The sequence below is a fragment of the Palaemon carinicauda genome, chromosome 1 (genome assembly GCF_036898095.1).
Source record: "Palaemon carinicauda isolate YSFRI2023 chromosome 1, ASM3689809v2, whole genome shotgun sequence".
Lineage (NCBI taxonomy): Eukaryota > Metazoa > Arthropoda > Malacostraca > Decapoda > Palaemonidae > Palaemon > Palaemon carinicauda.
In genome coordinates, this window is record NC_090725.1 from 10,047,228 (window position 1) to 10,064,727 (window position 17,500).

The 17,500-nt window shown below is 34.5% G+C and overlaps 1 protein-coding gene across 1 annotated transcript in view; it reads left to right on the forward strand.

The window, feature by feature from the left end:
- The first annotated feature begins 1,490 nt into the window (after positions 1–1,490).
- The window catches only part of LOC137643781 (uncharacterized), a 213,883-nt gene continuing 197,873 nt past the window's right edge, over positions 1,491–17,500 (forward strand). Inside the window, exon 1 of the mRNA XM_068379572.1 lies at positions 1,491–2,619. Within this exon, the coding sequence (XP_068235673.1) occupies positions 2,172–2,619 (448 nt within the window). The 5' untranslated portion in view covers positions 1,491–2,171. The remainder of the gene's footprint in view (positions 2,620–17,500) is intronic.

Below are 17,500 nucleotides of genomic sequence, written 5' to 3' on the forward strand. Positions count from 1 at the left end.
CACACGGACACATTCATATCTAATCCCCTACTCTTTCTTATTATTATTATTATTATTATTACTATCCAAGCTACAACCCTAGTTGAAAAAGCAAGATGCTATAAGCCCAGGGGCTCCAACAGGGAAAAATAGCCCAGTGAGGAAAGGAAATAAGGAAATAAATAAATGAAGAGAACAAATTAACAATAAATCATTCTAAAAACAGTAACAACGTCAAAACAGACATGTCATATATAAACTATTAACAGCATCAAAAACAAATATGTCCTAAACAAACTATAAAAAGACTCATGTCCGCCTGGTCAACAAAAAATAATTTGCTCCAACTTTGAACTTTTGAAGTTCTACTGATTCAACCACCCGATTAGGAAGATCATTCCACAACTTGGTAACAGCTGGAATAAAACTTCTAGAGTACTGCGTAGTATTGAGTCTCGTGATGGAGAAGGCCTGGCTATTAGAATTAACTGCCTGCAATCCGCTGGTTTGGCAATTTGTGTGACAGTGCGGTTTCCAAGTGTACCTCAAGGGTGCCCACTCTCACCAAGGTATGACTATTCCTCTCCTCCTGAGAGTGACAGGATATATATATATATATATATATATATATATATATATATATATATATATGTGTGTGTGTGTGTGTGTGTGTGTGTGTGTGTGTGTGTGTGCGTGTATACTGATGAAATTGGTTTATCAATTAAACAAATGTACTTTAGTGCAGCATGCATGTTTTTGCAAGGACTGTCTTGTAACTACGTTTATTTTTATTAACGTTCATTGACATTGAAATGAGAAATTTAGAGTAGCCATCATAATCAAATATATTGAAATACAACGAAACAGTTAATCATGGAAAGAGCTGTAAATTAGAATTAGGGATAATCAATAAACAAGAAGTTGAAAAGTATCTTCCGGGTGAGGATTCTTTCAGGACTAGCAATGTAAGAAGTTTTTCTCTATCTAAAGCAGATAAATGTACCATTCATTATACAGGTTACATTGATAATTACAATATTTACGCAAAGAATATCTAGACAAGACATCACAACACAAAATACTCTTAATAAAGATTCTGTAGTGATTATCATACGTTTAGCGGCTCATGTATGTCTGAGCGCGTGAACACTGTCGACCAATCCTGGCCAGCCACTGCCAGTGTTGCCGACATTCAAGGAAACCAAGCGCGAGTGAGAGTTGGGTTGCCAGATATGGGTATTTATCCCTAGATTTAGGGACTTATCCCTACATTTTGGAATTTATCCTTAGATTTTGGATGACTGGTGACGATATTCTGTACATATATCTATGAAGAAGAAACAGCGATGAGTAAACCTTTATATTGTTGCAATTAGTTTATTTATAATTACATGGAGTATAGCAAGTAATTTCTGTATTAGAAGACAATATATTTATGGAAATGGGGATTTTTATCACTTTTAGGGATTTTTACACTAACCCATCTGGCAACACTGAGTGAGACAACGGCACAACAAAACTGAACAAGACAACGTTCTCTCAGTGAAGTCGCAGCCGCATTAGAGAGCGGTCGATCCGTTGCTAATAGACGCTGTGATATTCGTTAAAGCTCAAAGTAACACACGGACGCCAGTTTATTTCTTTGACGTTTTTCCCCTCATGAGCAAGGAGATTCAGCTCACCTGATGGTACATGAGTAGTGATATGCCCCCCAGTGTTTTCAAGTGTTAATTTCAAGAAATCGTTTTTCCTTTCGTGAAAGAAGCACGTGAGGTGAGCAAGGACTCTCTCATTAGACCACAACGGTGTGCCTAACATTCATAGACCTATTCAATCAATTGGAAGCATTTAGGCCGATGATTCGTAGTTACCCTGTGATGGTTGGAATATTCCAACGTTTGATACTTCAATCTAGCTAAAGATTATTGGATGGCGGATTTCATGATAGATCCGTACAATGGCAAAATTGATCAAGACTCCAATGCATTGACAGCGTTAAAAAACTTCGTTTATACAATCCTCACCTGATGGTGTTATAAGGTTTTAAACAAAAATTTCGATGGATTTAAAGAGATTCAAGTCCTGAAATCCTTTTTATTACCTTTCATTCTTATTTTCTCGTCATCTATACCTTAGTTATACTATTCTCTATATATCTTATTAATTTAAAATCTATCACCAGAGCCATTAAAATGCTTCTCAGGGCTTCTTTGATCTGTGCGTGTATGTCTGTTTGTTTCACCTTCGGCATCTCTGCCGAGTGGTCTTACGAAGGGGCAACCATCACCTTAGCCCACCTCAATATCTCCTATGTGGATCCCATCACGGGGGCACGTCTCACCGACATTCGGGAAGTGGGCAAATTCGGAAGTGGAGCCGTGGGCAGCGCTTCCGGGCTTGTGGTCGTAGGGCGACCTAAAGAAGGTGGTTCTCCCGATAAGAGGGACGGATGCACCTTACCTTGGGCGTCCTCGCCATCACCCACGTCCTCCGAACCTTGGGTGGCGTTAGTGTCCCGGGGCGATTGCCCAGATCGCGATAAAGTCGGAAACGCCTTGGCGCTCAATGCTTCCGGGGTTCTTATATACGCCAAGGATGTCCAGGCACACCTTCAGAAAATAGCTCTCTCCTCATTCTCAAGTAAGTCTTAACATGCACAGGTATTCGGTATCTTTATACTTTTAGGGGTTTATTTCTCGCCCTCCACCAAACACTAAAGGTCTGTTCAGGCGGGCCTTGGTGTGTGATAAAAAATAATTTCTTTCCAGTTAATATTTTGCTCTGTATCGTTATCAGTTATTTCGCTAGCATTTGTGTTCAAGCTTAATAGTTTTCAGGTCCCTATTATAACACTTTCATCTTGTATTTTCATACAAACGTAGCTCTAAGTATTTTATTAATGACGGTTATTTGACTATCAAGTCACGTGTCTTGCGAATGAGTTTTCTTAACATTTTCGGAAAGATGCTATCAGTTTATTGTTAGGTTTATTCGGCTTTCCAATACTCTAGATAAAATGCTCATTACCGAGTAGAAAATGAGTTAGGCCTAAGTCACAAGATTCAATGATTTCTTTAAGCGGGAAGAATTTTGAATATATTGCACTGCCTTGCATTCTTACAGCCATCGGAATGGCCTCTCCAAATTCTATAAATCTACCAATTAATAGATAAATAACAGTTAAACCAATTAGTTTGGTAAAAGTTTTTTTTTTTTTTTTTTTTTTTTTTTTTTTAAAGCTATATTCATAGGTAATGTTAGCGAAGAAGGGTAACCTGTGAATACTCTATTAATTTGTTATAAATTTTTATGAAAATGAACAGGACATAAGTCCGTAGAACTTACTTGAATTATAAGATAATTTAAGTCAAAGAAGAATTTTCATAAAATACAGAGAACAGCATAAAGATAATGTTTAGGCCTAGTAGTAGCGTTTATACAATATTTTTAGTGTTAGATTTTTTTTTTTTGTATATTGTGGAAGGATTGTTTTTAGTGCTGTGACCTTGGCTATTTATTTTTTTCTTCAAGTTAGAATGATTTGTATGAGATTCTTAATCTATTTTCAACGAACATTTTATATTATTATTATTATTAAATGCTAAGCTACAACCCTAGTTGGAAAAGCAGGATGCTATAAGCCCAGGGGCCCCAACAGGGAAAATAGCCCAGTGAGGAAAGGAAAAAAGAAAAAAGAAAATATTTTAAGAAAAGTAAAAACATTGAAATAAATATTTCCTATATAAACTATAAAAACTTTAACAAAACTAGAGGAATAGAAACTAGATAGAACAGTGTGCCCAAGTGTACCCTCAAGCAAGAGAACTCTAACCCTAGATAGTGGAAGACCATGGTACAGAGGCTATGGCACTACCCAAGACTAAAGAACAATGGTTTGATTTTGGAGTGTCCTTCTCCCTGAAGGACGGTGTTTATTGGGCCGCTTGATTACGCCTCTTTGTAAAGTTGTTGATCTTGTCCAGTGTTGTCCTGTATTGTTATATGCTGGTATAGGAGTGTCCTGTACATAGTTTCACTTCTCAATTTTATCGTTTTTTATGTATGTATATACACCACATGTCTTTTGTCATGGTCACGTCCTTTAAAGCTTGGTTTTCTTCTATTATTTGACAAGTTTCTCTTTTTTAATGTTGTAGAAAATCGTGTATTGTAATCAATTGTTACTTGACGTGTTATGTTTTTTTTTTCGCATTTTCGATCTCTAATTTGATTGATGTAAGGTGATGTTACTTGTACATTTTTATCTTATTTTGAACTGAACCATTTTTTTCGATGACGATCTTGTCTGATTTTAAAAGTATACCCGCTGTAAACATTTACTTGCGAAGTTTACCTTCGTATATTATTATTATTATTATTATTATTATTATTATTATTATTATTACTTGCCAAGCTACAACCCTAGTTGGAAAAGCAAGATGCTATAAGCCCAAGGGCTCCAACAGGGAAAAATAGCCCTGTGAGGAAAGGAAATAAATAAATGATGAGAATAAATTAACAAAATATCATTCTAGAATATGAATTACCAATTTGAATTTATTAAGACCTTGATTTACACGTTTTATCCTTAGCTTCTGGGACACTCATACCTTCTTTTGTAATAACGCAGGTGTAATTTTCTGTGAGAAACATCCCTTAAAATTAGACATGTGACTTCAATTCAAGTGTGAATCGAATGCTGAAGGCGGTGTAAAGAAAATTGCCATGTAGAGGCATAAATACAAATATAATTCTCTCTCTCTCTCTCTCTCTCTCTCTCTCTCTCTCTCTCTCTCTCTCTCTGTAAATATTTGCAGATAGTACAGCATTCCCAGTGTACACTCCCACATTCCTTCTCACTGTAGGCCTGTGTCTAATGTCCACAGGGCCTGTGATGAGACAAACCCTCTTTTTCCGAGTATCAAAAGCTTTCTTGATTTTATATATATATATATATATATATATATATATATATATATATATGTGTGTGTGTGTGTGTGTGTATATATATATATATGTGTGTGTATATATATATATATATATATATATATATATATATATATATATATATATATATATATATATATACACATGTGTGTGTAATGTCCGTACATAGAGGAGTATTATTATTATTATTATTACTACTGCTACTACTACTACTACTAGTACTACTAGCTAAGCTACAACCCTTGTTGGAAAGCAAGATGTTACAAGCCGAAGGGCTGCAACAGGGAAAAATAGCCGAATGAGGAAAGGAAATAAAGGAATAAATAAACGATGTAAGGTGTAATGAAAAATTAAGATAAACATTTTAAAAGCATTAACAATATTAAAACAGATATATAATTGATATATAAACTATGAAAGGACTTATGTAAGCCTGTTCAACGTAAAAACATTTGCTGCGAGTTTGAACTTTTGAAGTTCTACTGATTCAACTACCGTATATATTTATTGTTATGTATAGTCTTATAGATTTCATTGCAGGGAAAAGGGTCAATGCGTAAACAAAACTTTCTTACATGCCCATGTTTGTAATTTCCATCATTTCATGATTCATTAGGCACGGTTATAAGGCCAGTTCATTTAAGTATCGAGGAGAAAATGGTAGACTAATATCTTAAGTACTGTAGAAATAGGCCTATAGAATAGGGACAGTTATCTGAGCTCCTTAAGCTTGTCTTAAACTTATCAGAGAACGAACAAATGAACTGTTTTTAAGTGAAATGGCTTTTATATGTAAGTTTACTGTCGCTTGAAATGAAAGCTCATCAGCTATTATTCGGTAGGCCGAGTCCTTTTTACTAATTTCACAACTAAACGAGTACTTAAATGCTCATTTATTGTTTCTTTGTATCAAGGAGAACTCTCTCTCTCTCTCTCTCTCTCTCTCTCTCTCTCTCTCTCTCTCTCTCTCTCTCTCATATATATATATATATATATATATATATATACTGTATATATATGTATGTATATATATGTGTTGTGTGTTTCCCTAGAACACGAGACCGAAATTTAAAGAAAGAAAAGATAAGCATGCGATGGAGACTATTTGATTAACAAAATGAGATTATGAAATGTAAACTGCCACTTTCTCTAAAAAGAAAAAAAAATATTTAATCAGATGGTCCTAACAGTATTAACTTAAGCATAAAAAACCTGGAACCTTTAAGGCCTTAGAACATAAGCTAGCTACACCTCAAAGGGCTATGGAAAGAATAATGATGAGATTAACACTAGGAGACAGAAAAAAAAGAGCAATGTGGATAGTGGATACATCAGAAAACTAAAGTAAAAGATATTCTAACAACATGTAAGAAAAAAGAAATGGACATGGGTAGGACATATAACGAGAATGACAGACAATAGATGGACAATAAGAATAACAGAATGGGTCCACAGCGATTGTAAAAGAAACAGGGGAAGGAAGAGAAGACGATGGATTGACGAACTAAGAAAGTTTTTGGGCTTGGACTGGCACAGGAAGACCATTAACAGACACAAGTGGAAGGACATGTCTGAGACCTTTGTTCAGCAGTGGGCTAGTAACGGCTGATGACGATATGTATCATTATCAGCCATTACTAGTCCCTTTGCAGAAACAGGCCTCAGACATGCCTTTCCACTTGCGTCTGTTTATGGTGTTCTTGTGCCAATCCACGCCCGCAAACTTTCTTAGTTCGTCAGTCCATCATTTTCTGTTCCTTCCCCTGCTTCTTTTACAATCTCTAGGGACCCAGTCTATATATATATATATATATATATATATATATATATATATATATATATATATATATATATATATATATATATATATAGGCCTATATAAATATATATTTATGTATATACATACATACATACTTACCCTACATACATAAACGATTCAACTGTTTCCATTTCTCATCCATGCAGATCGGCAGAACTTACCAGTATGTATTTATCCTACCTTCATCGCCTTACTTTTGTTCATTTGCATTCTCAGCTGCCTTTTCTTACAAACTCAGATTTTGCACTTGTTTGAAATAGGATTCTCGCACGGAAAACTAACGATTCATGGAACAAATTGCTAAATGTTTTGGCCCTATCTGAAAAAAAAACAATATTTGGTTCATAAGATACCGCAATTTGTGACTAATAAATCGGTATTAGCTTAAGGTTTTGGCCCTATGTGGCAAAAACAATTATTGGTTCATAAGATACCGCAATTTGTGACTAATAAATCGGTATTAGCTTAAGGTTTTGGCCCTATGTGGCAAAAACAATTATTGGTTCATAAGATACCGCAATTTGTGACTAATAAATCGGTATTAGCTTAAGGTTTTGGCCCTATGTGGCAAAAACAATTATTGGTTCATAAGATACCGCAATTTGTGACTAATAAATCGGTATTAGCTTTTGGAATGAGTTTTGAGGTCTACTCTAACAGCTCTTGAACTCCTCATTGGTTTTCTACACTTGTTTTGCAACCGCCCGCTCGTGCGTAAGGCCACCCCAGTTCAAACTAATGAACCACCATCAAAGGAGCTCAATATGACAAAAGAAAAATTGGTAGTCCCAACATCTGGCGTGTCTCGCAGATCTTTTTTTTTTCTTGCATCTTGTGATGCCACGTCATCAATGGGTCCTAAAAGGAATTTATATTTTCCGGAGAAAGGTTGAATCAATGTAGTGGAACATGAAATGTTCTTAATGGTTATGCATGACGTTAGATGCAATTTGAGCTTAGGGTTATTACAACATTTCTGTAACCTACATACTGTAACTTGATGGTATAGTTCTAGAACTGATAGTTAGTGCAAAAAGGCCAAGAATTGAAAAACTATTAGGCTATATATCCCATCAAAACAAAAGGCACCTACGTATGTCTGAAAAATGATGCATGTGGTTGAGTTTTCTAATCAGTATCGGTTACATTGGCCACTCTGGATTACAAAGGTACTCAATTCGCAGCCTATAAAGGTAGAGGTGTATATATAATACAAATGGATCATGAAATATGTCTTTAAAATGAAGATTTTATATTATAACATTTCTTACAGTTCAACCATTAGTCGTGTAAATAGGAGCTTATAAAAAGGGTTGCCTCATATATTAATATTAAAATAATATGATCTGGTGAGATGAATTATCTATTTTAAACTAAAAAAAGCTTACATGTATAAAGATGTTGCATTGGCCATGCCATGCTGAGTGTGCCTGAAAATCAGAAAATACTTGAACCTAATAACCTTTACTATGCTTCATAAAGCATAATACACCAGATACTTTCGTCAGTTTTCAAGTTGCTGAGAATGTAGGTCTAGGAACCATCAAACCTTACTTAATCAACAAATTGGTGATAGTCGATTGGTGTCCTTTTGCTTAGCGTGAACCAAAAAACCTTTCCTTTTCCTGCCTGTCTCTTCCTTTCTCAGATTAATTCTACTGCTATCTAATGTCGCATGAGGGTCTGCCCCTCTCTTTTATTCTTTTCCTGTACTTCCCCCCCCCCCCTTTTTTTCCTTATTCCTTCCCATCCCAAGTACCTGCCTTCGGGCTATAAACTGGATTGTATCCAGGGGTAATTATCCTTTCCCCATATTCCCCACTTCCCTATCCTTATCGTACTGGTACTGGTAGGTCTAGGCGCGTCAGGTCCCTTACACAGTAGCCCGCAAATTTGTCCTGTACGACGCCGGACGAAGTAGTTGACGGATGGGTCTAGAGAAGCCTTTCACACCTGTACGGTTTTGTCTGCGGTACCCTCAACGTCTGTCCGGCCCGGCATTATGTGTACGACGTCACGGTGTCGTACAAACACACACGCCGTTCACGACTACCTTCAGTTACGTAGGAGATTGCTATCAGCTATGACTAGACGTCTGGTTGTTTTCCACATAAACGTAGATGAGGCTATTGAGATAGATCTCCTAATATCTCTAACAAAGGGGAGAAGACTATAAATGTCCTTTATAAGTTTGGCTTTGAAAATTTCAAATAGGCCTAACGTCGATGTTTATTTAGAGAAAGAGTCTAAATTGATATATATATATATATATATATATATATATATATATATATATATATATATATATACACATATATATACAGTATATATATACATATATATACACACATATATATATACAGTATATATATACATATATATACACACATGTATATATACATAAATGCATATATATATATATATATATATATATATATATATATATATATATATATATATGCATTTATGTATATATACATGTGTGTATATATATGTATATATATACTGTATATATATATGTGTGTGTGTATACATACATACATATATATATATATATATATATATATATATTTATATATATATATATATATATATATATATATATATACCAGAATCTTATTGATTGCTGCGTATCGATTGATCACTGAGATCAAAGACTCTTTAATGAGATTGAAAATCAAAGGCCTTGAAAAAGCAGAAACATCCAGACTGAAGGTCAGAAGGCTGAAATACGAATCGATTCAATGTCAATCGGTTGATGTAATGCAACCATTGACTTTTACCTTTCTTTATTACTTTAAAATTTCCTTGTTTCACTATTAAGTTAGCGAGCATTAAAAAAAGAAGATAAGGCAAAAATTTTCAGAAATTTCTTCATACTGCATTATCTGTGCTACCATTATTATCATTATTGGTATTATTATAAACATGTTTGAAAAGTTTCCAATTCTTTATGGATGTTGTGGTTTCCCTTACAATATACACAAATCTGAGATTTGTTAGTCATATAGCCTAACTACAAAGTACATACATACCTCAGAGCTGAGGATATCTAAGTCACAAAAATTTCTGTTTGTAAACAGAGCCAATTTAAATTCAATTAATAGAAAATAATTAACATCTTCGTTTGTCCATGTCTTCTCAGCTCTAAAGAATATTAAAATGGTTGAAAGTTATAGCAATAATTGATGCGGCAGCGAACAAATGAACGGTGTGAGGTGTTAAGGGTTCGTTCATTTTTCGTCTGGCGCCATCCCTGTTATGTGTGCAGGCTAATGTGAAAGAGGCCATGGAATTTTGATAAATCATAAAAAGAATACCTCCATTAAACGTAGGGTTTCGCCGCCAGTTGCACACAAGTCTGAATGTCCTTGCAGTCTTCAACGGCAGGCTACATCCTTCCAGTTACTCAGCTAGTAATAAGGGGTGATGTTGCAAGCCCTACGCTCTATTCCTGATCCCATTCAACTCACAGCGAAGTGAATATATCATTTCACCGATCATATCTACTAGGTTAATCAGAGATGCCACAAAAATGTGTGTAATTATAAATCACTTGACTGTGACGATTCCCCGTGCAGAAGAAATCACATGTTTTCCACCCAGTGAATAGATTTCCAATATTGTATGATTAAATTTTGTACGTTACATCACTCTAGACGTGGATACTCAATCTCTAGCTCCTTTAATAGTGTTACTCCACAGCAATCGGCTAGATATAACTGACTTATGCTCTTTTCCTTTATTTCGGCGAAGATGTGTTCATAAAAGTGGGAATTGTCCAACGTTGGCACCGACCAGATTTCAGTGGGTGAAAATTCAAAATATAATTCAATGGAGATCAGTGATAAATGAATTGCCTTTTTTTTTTTTTTTTTTTTTTTTTTACGAATTTCTTGCCAAACGAATTCTTTTCACCGTTTGTGAGAAGTGGGATCAGGCATAGTACAACAAGACATCAAGTTGCTTTTTTTAACTTTTCTCGTGTGAAAGAAAAATCCAAATTTGTGTTTTCCTCCTGACTGACTGCGTGAATATCCCTCATTCACTTTCGTGAGAAACAAACCTCCCCTTCGGACATAGCAACCGCATAGTGTGTAGCATCCTTTGCATATGCAACAAGCTCATTACGCAAACACGAGTGCGCACGTCAGCACGGTGGCACAGTAATTAAGGGTCAGTAACTTCATTCATTTTGGGATGTTAAACGTGCTGTATTCACATACGTATCAGAATACTCTTTTTGTATCCTATTTTCATTCATGATAGGAATATAAAAAGCATAGATACAGTATTATTATTATTATTATTATTATTATTATTATTATTATTAAATGCTAAGCTACAGCCCTAGTTGGAAAAGCAGGATGCTATAAGCCCAGGGGCTCCAACAGGGAAAATAGCCCAGTGAGGAAAGGAAATAAAGAAAAATAAAATATTTTAAGCATAGTGACATTAAAATAAATATTTCCTATAAAAACTTTAACAAAATAAGAGGAAGAGAAACTAGATAGAAGTGTGCCCGAGTGTACCCTCAAGCAAGAGAACTCTAACCCAAGACAGTGGAAGGCCATGGTACAGAGGTTATGGCACTACCCAAGACTAGAGAACAATGGTTTGATTTTGGAGTGCCCTTCTCCTAGAAGAGCTGCTTACCATAGCTGAAGAGTCTCTTCTACCCTTACCAAGATGAAAGTAAGGTTGATTTTAGTTTCTTTATACGAAATAAAAGAAAAATTTCATTACTATTGGAGAACTTTTTATGATCTGACACGAATATTTTGGGTTCTAACCAAATAGGTAAATGATACTTTTCTCCTGATGTTATTATGATCAGTCAGGAGCCTTCAAGATTCTGCAAGTGCCACTTGGCCTTGATTAAAGGTTAACACTAATATTAATTGCAATATAAATTGCCGCATGAAAATCTACCCTATTCATTCAGCTTCATTTTTATAATCTAGTTTATTTAGATAATTAGAAATGAGATAAAACTCACCATAAGTAAATTTTTTTTTGCAAAGTGCATACCTACAAATTATGATTTATTATAAGTAAATTTGATCAATAAGATAAAACGTCGAACAATTTGTAAATTACAGCTTACTTGGGATGAAGTTTCTTGTCTTTTGATAATTTAAGAAAATGAAAGTATTAATGTTTGTGTCTGTGAAATGCTGTCCCTTCGCTTATGAAATGAATGCCAGAATCATATTAGACTACGATTATGTACAACGGTAACACTTTTTATGCCAGTGGATGCCCGATCAGCAAAGCTCAGTGCTTGGATGGGTGACCACTACAAAATAGACAGTCAAAGCAGAAGCCCTTATTTAGCTCATCTGTGGCATAGGACATGGTCTAACGACCCCAAAACTCTAAGTAGTTTGAATCTTGAATTGCACAAAAAAAAAAAGAAAAAAAAATATAACCTTGTCGGTGATAGCGTATGGTATCATTTCACCGATCATATCTACTAGGTTAATCAGAGATGCCACAAAAATGTGTGTAATTATAAATCACTTTACTGTGACGATTCCCCGTGCAGAAGAAATCAAATGTTTTCCACCCAGTGAATAGTTTTACAATAGTGTATGATTAAATTTCGTACGTTACATCACCCTAGACGTGGATACTCAATCTCTAGCTCCTTTAATAGTGTTACTTCACAGCAATCGACTATAGTCCATTTCTTTTAGCGATGCATATTTGCACCGACTCGCGGCGGTGCCCTTTTAGCTCAGAAAAGTTTCCTGATCGCAGATTGGTTAGAATTATCTTGTCCAACCAATCAGCGATCCGGAAACTTTTCCTAGCTAAAAGGGCACCGCTGCGAGTCGGTGCAAATATGCATCGCTAAAAGAAATGGACTATAGATATAACTGACATATGCTCTTTTCCTTTATTTCGACGAAGATGTGTTCAAAAGTTGTTGACGATTTGCTGAATTCATTATGCTCAAATAACATCGTTGTATTCAGTAACATATTTCTCTCTCCTTAATGGTTATGTTTATGAATCATGCTAACGGGGTAAGAGACTGAGAGGGTGTCGTTAGGCCTAAACTTTATAACTGCCCCTATCAAGGAAGTTAGATAAAACCTCCCTGGCCCCCATGGTCAGCGATCTAAGCTTGATTTCGGATCACTTAATGCTGTTGTTCATTTTTCATATTGCGACAAATTAGACTAAACATAGAAGGAAAAATGTAATTATCAAGTTTCCTTGAACACCAAAATTTACTCAAAACCCAGAATGAATTAATATTTAAGCAATTACAGTACTAGGAGAAAATCTAGCTGTCACTTTTCCCTCTCAGCGGGAACACAGACTCCCGCTAGGTCATCTAGGGAGCAACTAATGTCTGCTTTTGGTATTCAAATGAGTTTTGACACAATTTATTCCTTAACTTCTATACAATGCCCGACTTTACTTACTAGATATCTGTTTCGGAAGAGCCAGAAACATTTTATTAGAATCAGCAAATGGAATTCATATAAAGTTCTGTATCTGGGTCACGACATCTCAAAGCTCCTAAAGAGGTATCCCTGTTGGTAACATTACAGCAAAACTTAATGTATCACCGGCAAACTAAATAGCAGTTGTTTCGCTTGTATCGCTGTAAAGTTTGTGGACGTTTACATTGGATGAACTGTACCAATAGATCTATTAGGACGAGACTTCTACCCGTTGTTCCTTAGTCAGTAGAACTTCAAAAGTTCGAAGTTGGAGCAAATGCTTTTTTGTTGACCAGGCGGACATGAGTCTTTTATAATTTATTTATGACATATTTGTTTTTGATGTTGTTAATAGTTTATATATGACATGTCTGTTTTGACGTTGTTACTTATTTTAGAATGATTTATTGTTAATTTGTTCTCTTCATTTATTTATTTCCTTATTTCCTTTGCTCACTGGGCTATTTTTCCCTGTTGGAGCCCCTGGGCTTATAGCATCTTGCTTTTCCAACTGGGGTTGTAGCTTAGATAGTAATAATAATAATAATAATCTGAGACTTTTTGTCACTTTTCTGTAACAGGCTCATAGAGTCCTAAGACGATCTGTTCATCATTCCATGTCTAAATAACCCCAGTTTGATGGCCATGTATGGATATAGCAACAATCCAATTGTTCAAACAGTGAAACGAGATAAAAAGTTCGGAGGATGCCAAATGAAGAATGTTATTTTATGCTGGAATCGCACTAGTTATTTCTTGCTCGAGGTTTTCGCCTACTACCAACCGATGATAGCGAGCGAAAGTGTTGTAGCGTCACACTACGAGCTCGCGGTTCGAGGAGGGAATAGGAAAAACTGTAAACGAAACCTATCAGCTGACATCATCATGGCACCCAGAAAATTTCCAACTGTTGCAGTAATATGTATTATCGGAATATTACATGAATTTAAGAATTCTACAACTATCACAGTATGAACAAAGTAGATTTTTATTATCTTTAAAGGTTTATTGGACTCTAAACTGCCAAGGGAAAGCACGTCTTATTTGCAGCAGCCATCTTGTTTGTTTACATCCGATGCCATGCTCGCGGTTTGTGCTCGCTGTCCAGTTGGGAAGCCGTTATCTTGAGCAACAAGCTCTCGTGTTTTCCATTTTGGGCAGCAACGGCTTGCTGCAGGCCAAAAAAAAAAAAAAAAAAAAAAAAAGGCTAGTGTGATTCTACCTCATGGTGAATATTCTTATACAGATTTTTGTTAAATTTTACCTCTAGTTCTTTCATGTCGCTGACGATGTTATTATTCTACTATTATCAGTATATTCATTGTTTTAAAGTGTCTCCTAACATTTACTTTCAATAAAGTCTGGCAGTATATGAAATAACAGCGTCCAGTTGTGTTTACTCTATATTTATCATCAATCTTTGATTAATTTTGTCCGGTAAATTTTTTTTCTTGTTTCTAGTATCATTCTGCTGTCAGTCAAAAAGCAATAAATTATACAACTGTTCAAATTTGTTTATTCAATTTTACTTTGTTTAGTTTATCTGTATTCTCTATTAATGCTTATAAATTATATATATATATATATATATATATATATATATATATATATATATATATATATATATATATATATCTGTGTGTGTGTGTGTTTCACCACTAAATCAGCCTTTCCCTCCCAGTCTTTTTTTATGTTGAGACGTTGCACGTGCCAGTGATTTGTCTCACGCGCCCGCGAGCGCGCGCACACATATATATATATATATATATATACACACACACACACACACACATATATATATATATATATATATATATATATATATATATATATCAAGGTATCAGTCATGTTGCATGGCACCATTTAAGACACGTTTAGGTTCTTGTGTGGCACAGATGTTGCTAGCAGAGGGGGCCCACTTCCTGCACGTGAACGCGTAATACCACCAAAGTGTGATCCTATTTCTACCTCCCTGACGACTAATGCTCTTGCTAATGGGTGTTCAGTATCTTCCATGCAGGGTGGCTAGAAACCGCCGTCTGTTTGTTGGGTATTTGTTTTAGAGTACTTTGTAGTTTAAAGCAATGAGAGTCAATGTTTATTTTTGTATTAGTATTAAAAATATTGTAAAATATATATATTGTAACAGTGTCATATCTGTGTATATAGATACTTGCTGTATATACTATGTAAATTTACTTAATAAAAAAAAAAGATTGACTAAAATGTGAAAAAAAATGTTTCTCATATTAAATCGATAAAGCTTCTTTTATTTTTCAGATTCAAACATTGTTGATTATTGTAAATAGGGGAGGGGAGATCTCTTTGACATATTCGAGCTCACAAAAATTCAATAGCAAAGAATGTAAGTGTTATGTTTAATGCTATCACTTACACGAAAATAGTAGTAGAAATACTACAGAATTAAGAGTTTTTTCCTATAGCAGGCCCTTCTATTAAAGGAGCCGGTCATGAAGATATATTATTTATAATGAATACTCGTTGGGAAGGTGTAATATTTCTTCGATCAGAAAATGGACGGAAATGGGAACATGAGTATTAAGGCATAATTTATAAAGAGACGATTATTATATAAGTAACTTGGTACATAGTATGCTTCCTAAGTTATAGATATAAACTGTTATTAGTATGCTTCCTAAGTTATAGATATAAACTGTTATTAGTATGCTTCCTAAGTTATAGATATAAACTGTTATTAGTATGCTTCCTAAGTTATAGTTATAAACTGTTATTAGTATGTTTCCTGAAGTTATAGTTATAAACTGTTATTAGTATGCTTCCTAAGTTATAGATATAAACTATTATAAAAATTTTATCCAAACCTGCATGTAAGGTGTACAGAAATGTCAGGAACAGCTTGAAACTTGGCATTGATACTTCAGTTGAATCGTCCTGGTAGGGTTAGTGGTCGTTGTACGAGTTCTGGTGACTAAGTCTATTTTCATCTCGAAAGTCATGGCTGCAACAGATGCCACTCGTGTCTTCTTCAGCTGTACCTTCTTGTCTGCCATAGCTAGGCCGCAAATTAACTTCGTTTTACCAGAGAAAATTGATTATGAATGGAGTTAACCCAACCACTTTTATTAGATGTATATATATATATATATATTATATATATATATTATATATGTGTGTGAGTGTGTGTGTATATACACATATATATGTAGAATATATGACGACAACAAATACGGCTGCATATTGTCCACTGAAGGACTATATATATATATATATATATATATATATATATATATATATATATATATTATATATATATATATATATATTATATTAATAATATTATATATATATATATATATATAATATATATTATATATATATATGTATGTATGTACATATATAAATATATTATATAAATTATATATATATATATATATATATATATAGTATATATATATATATATATATATATATATATATATATATATACAATTCTTTAGATTAATGCATGATGAGCAGATCCCGCAAGACCACTCTGTATTGTAGATTGGATTACTGAAGGCTTCACAATTTTTTATTTCTCTCTGTAGGGATGGGGCACGTGCTCACAAGATTATACAGCCTCTGCAGGAGGGAGGCACCGCGGTCACACGATCTCTGAGTAATTTCTCTGTTCTTATTCTGCTTTTTTTTATGGCTTTTCTTATGTGATAGCTGTTGACTGGTCTCTCTCTCTCTCTCTCTCTCTCTCTCTCTCTCTCTCTCTCTCTCTCTCTCTCCTCTCTCTCTCTCTCTCTCTCTCTCTCTCTCTCTTATATATATGTATACATATATAGTATATATGTGTGCAGTATACGGTATCTCCCCTATATGATTAATAGCAAGGGTCTGGCTATATATATATATATATATAATATATATATATATTATATATATATATATATATATATATATATAATATATATATATAATATATATATGTGTATATACATACATGCATACATACATACATACACGCATATATTCCTTTTCTGTCACGCTTAGCTCTCTCCATCCCTCGGGTAGGGGGAGAGAAAATAGTCATACCTTGGTGAGAGGGTGTGTGTGTGTATGCATGTTTATCTATATATTTAGCCGCCATTTTGACGGATCGCGTTCAATAATGCACCGTATATGCACGCACATATATATTGTGTATATATATATGTGTATGTGCTCCTCTCTCTTTTTCCATCTTAGTTGTAATGTTTTTTGCTCTCTCTCTATCAACTTTTATTAATTGATATCTTTATCAAGGTAATTATGAATTATATGTTGT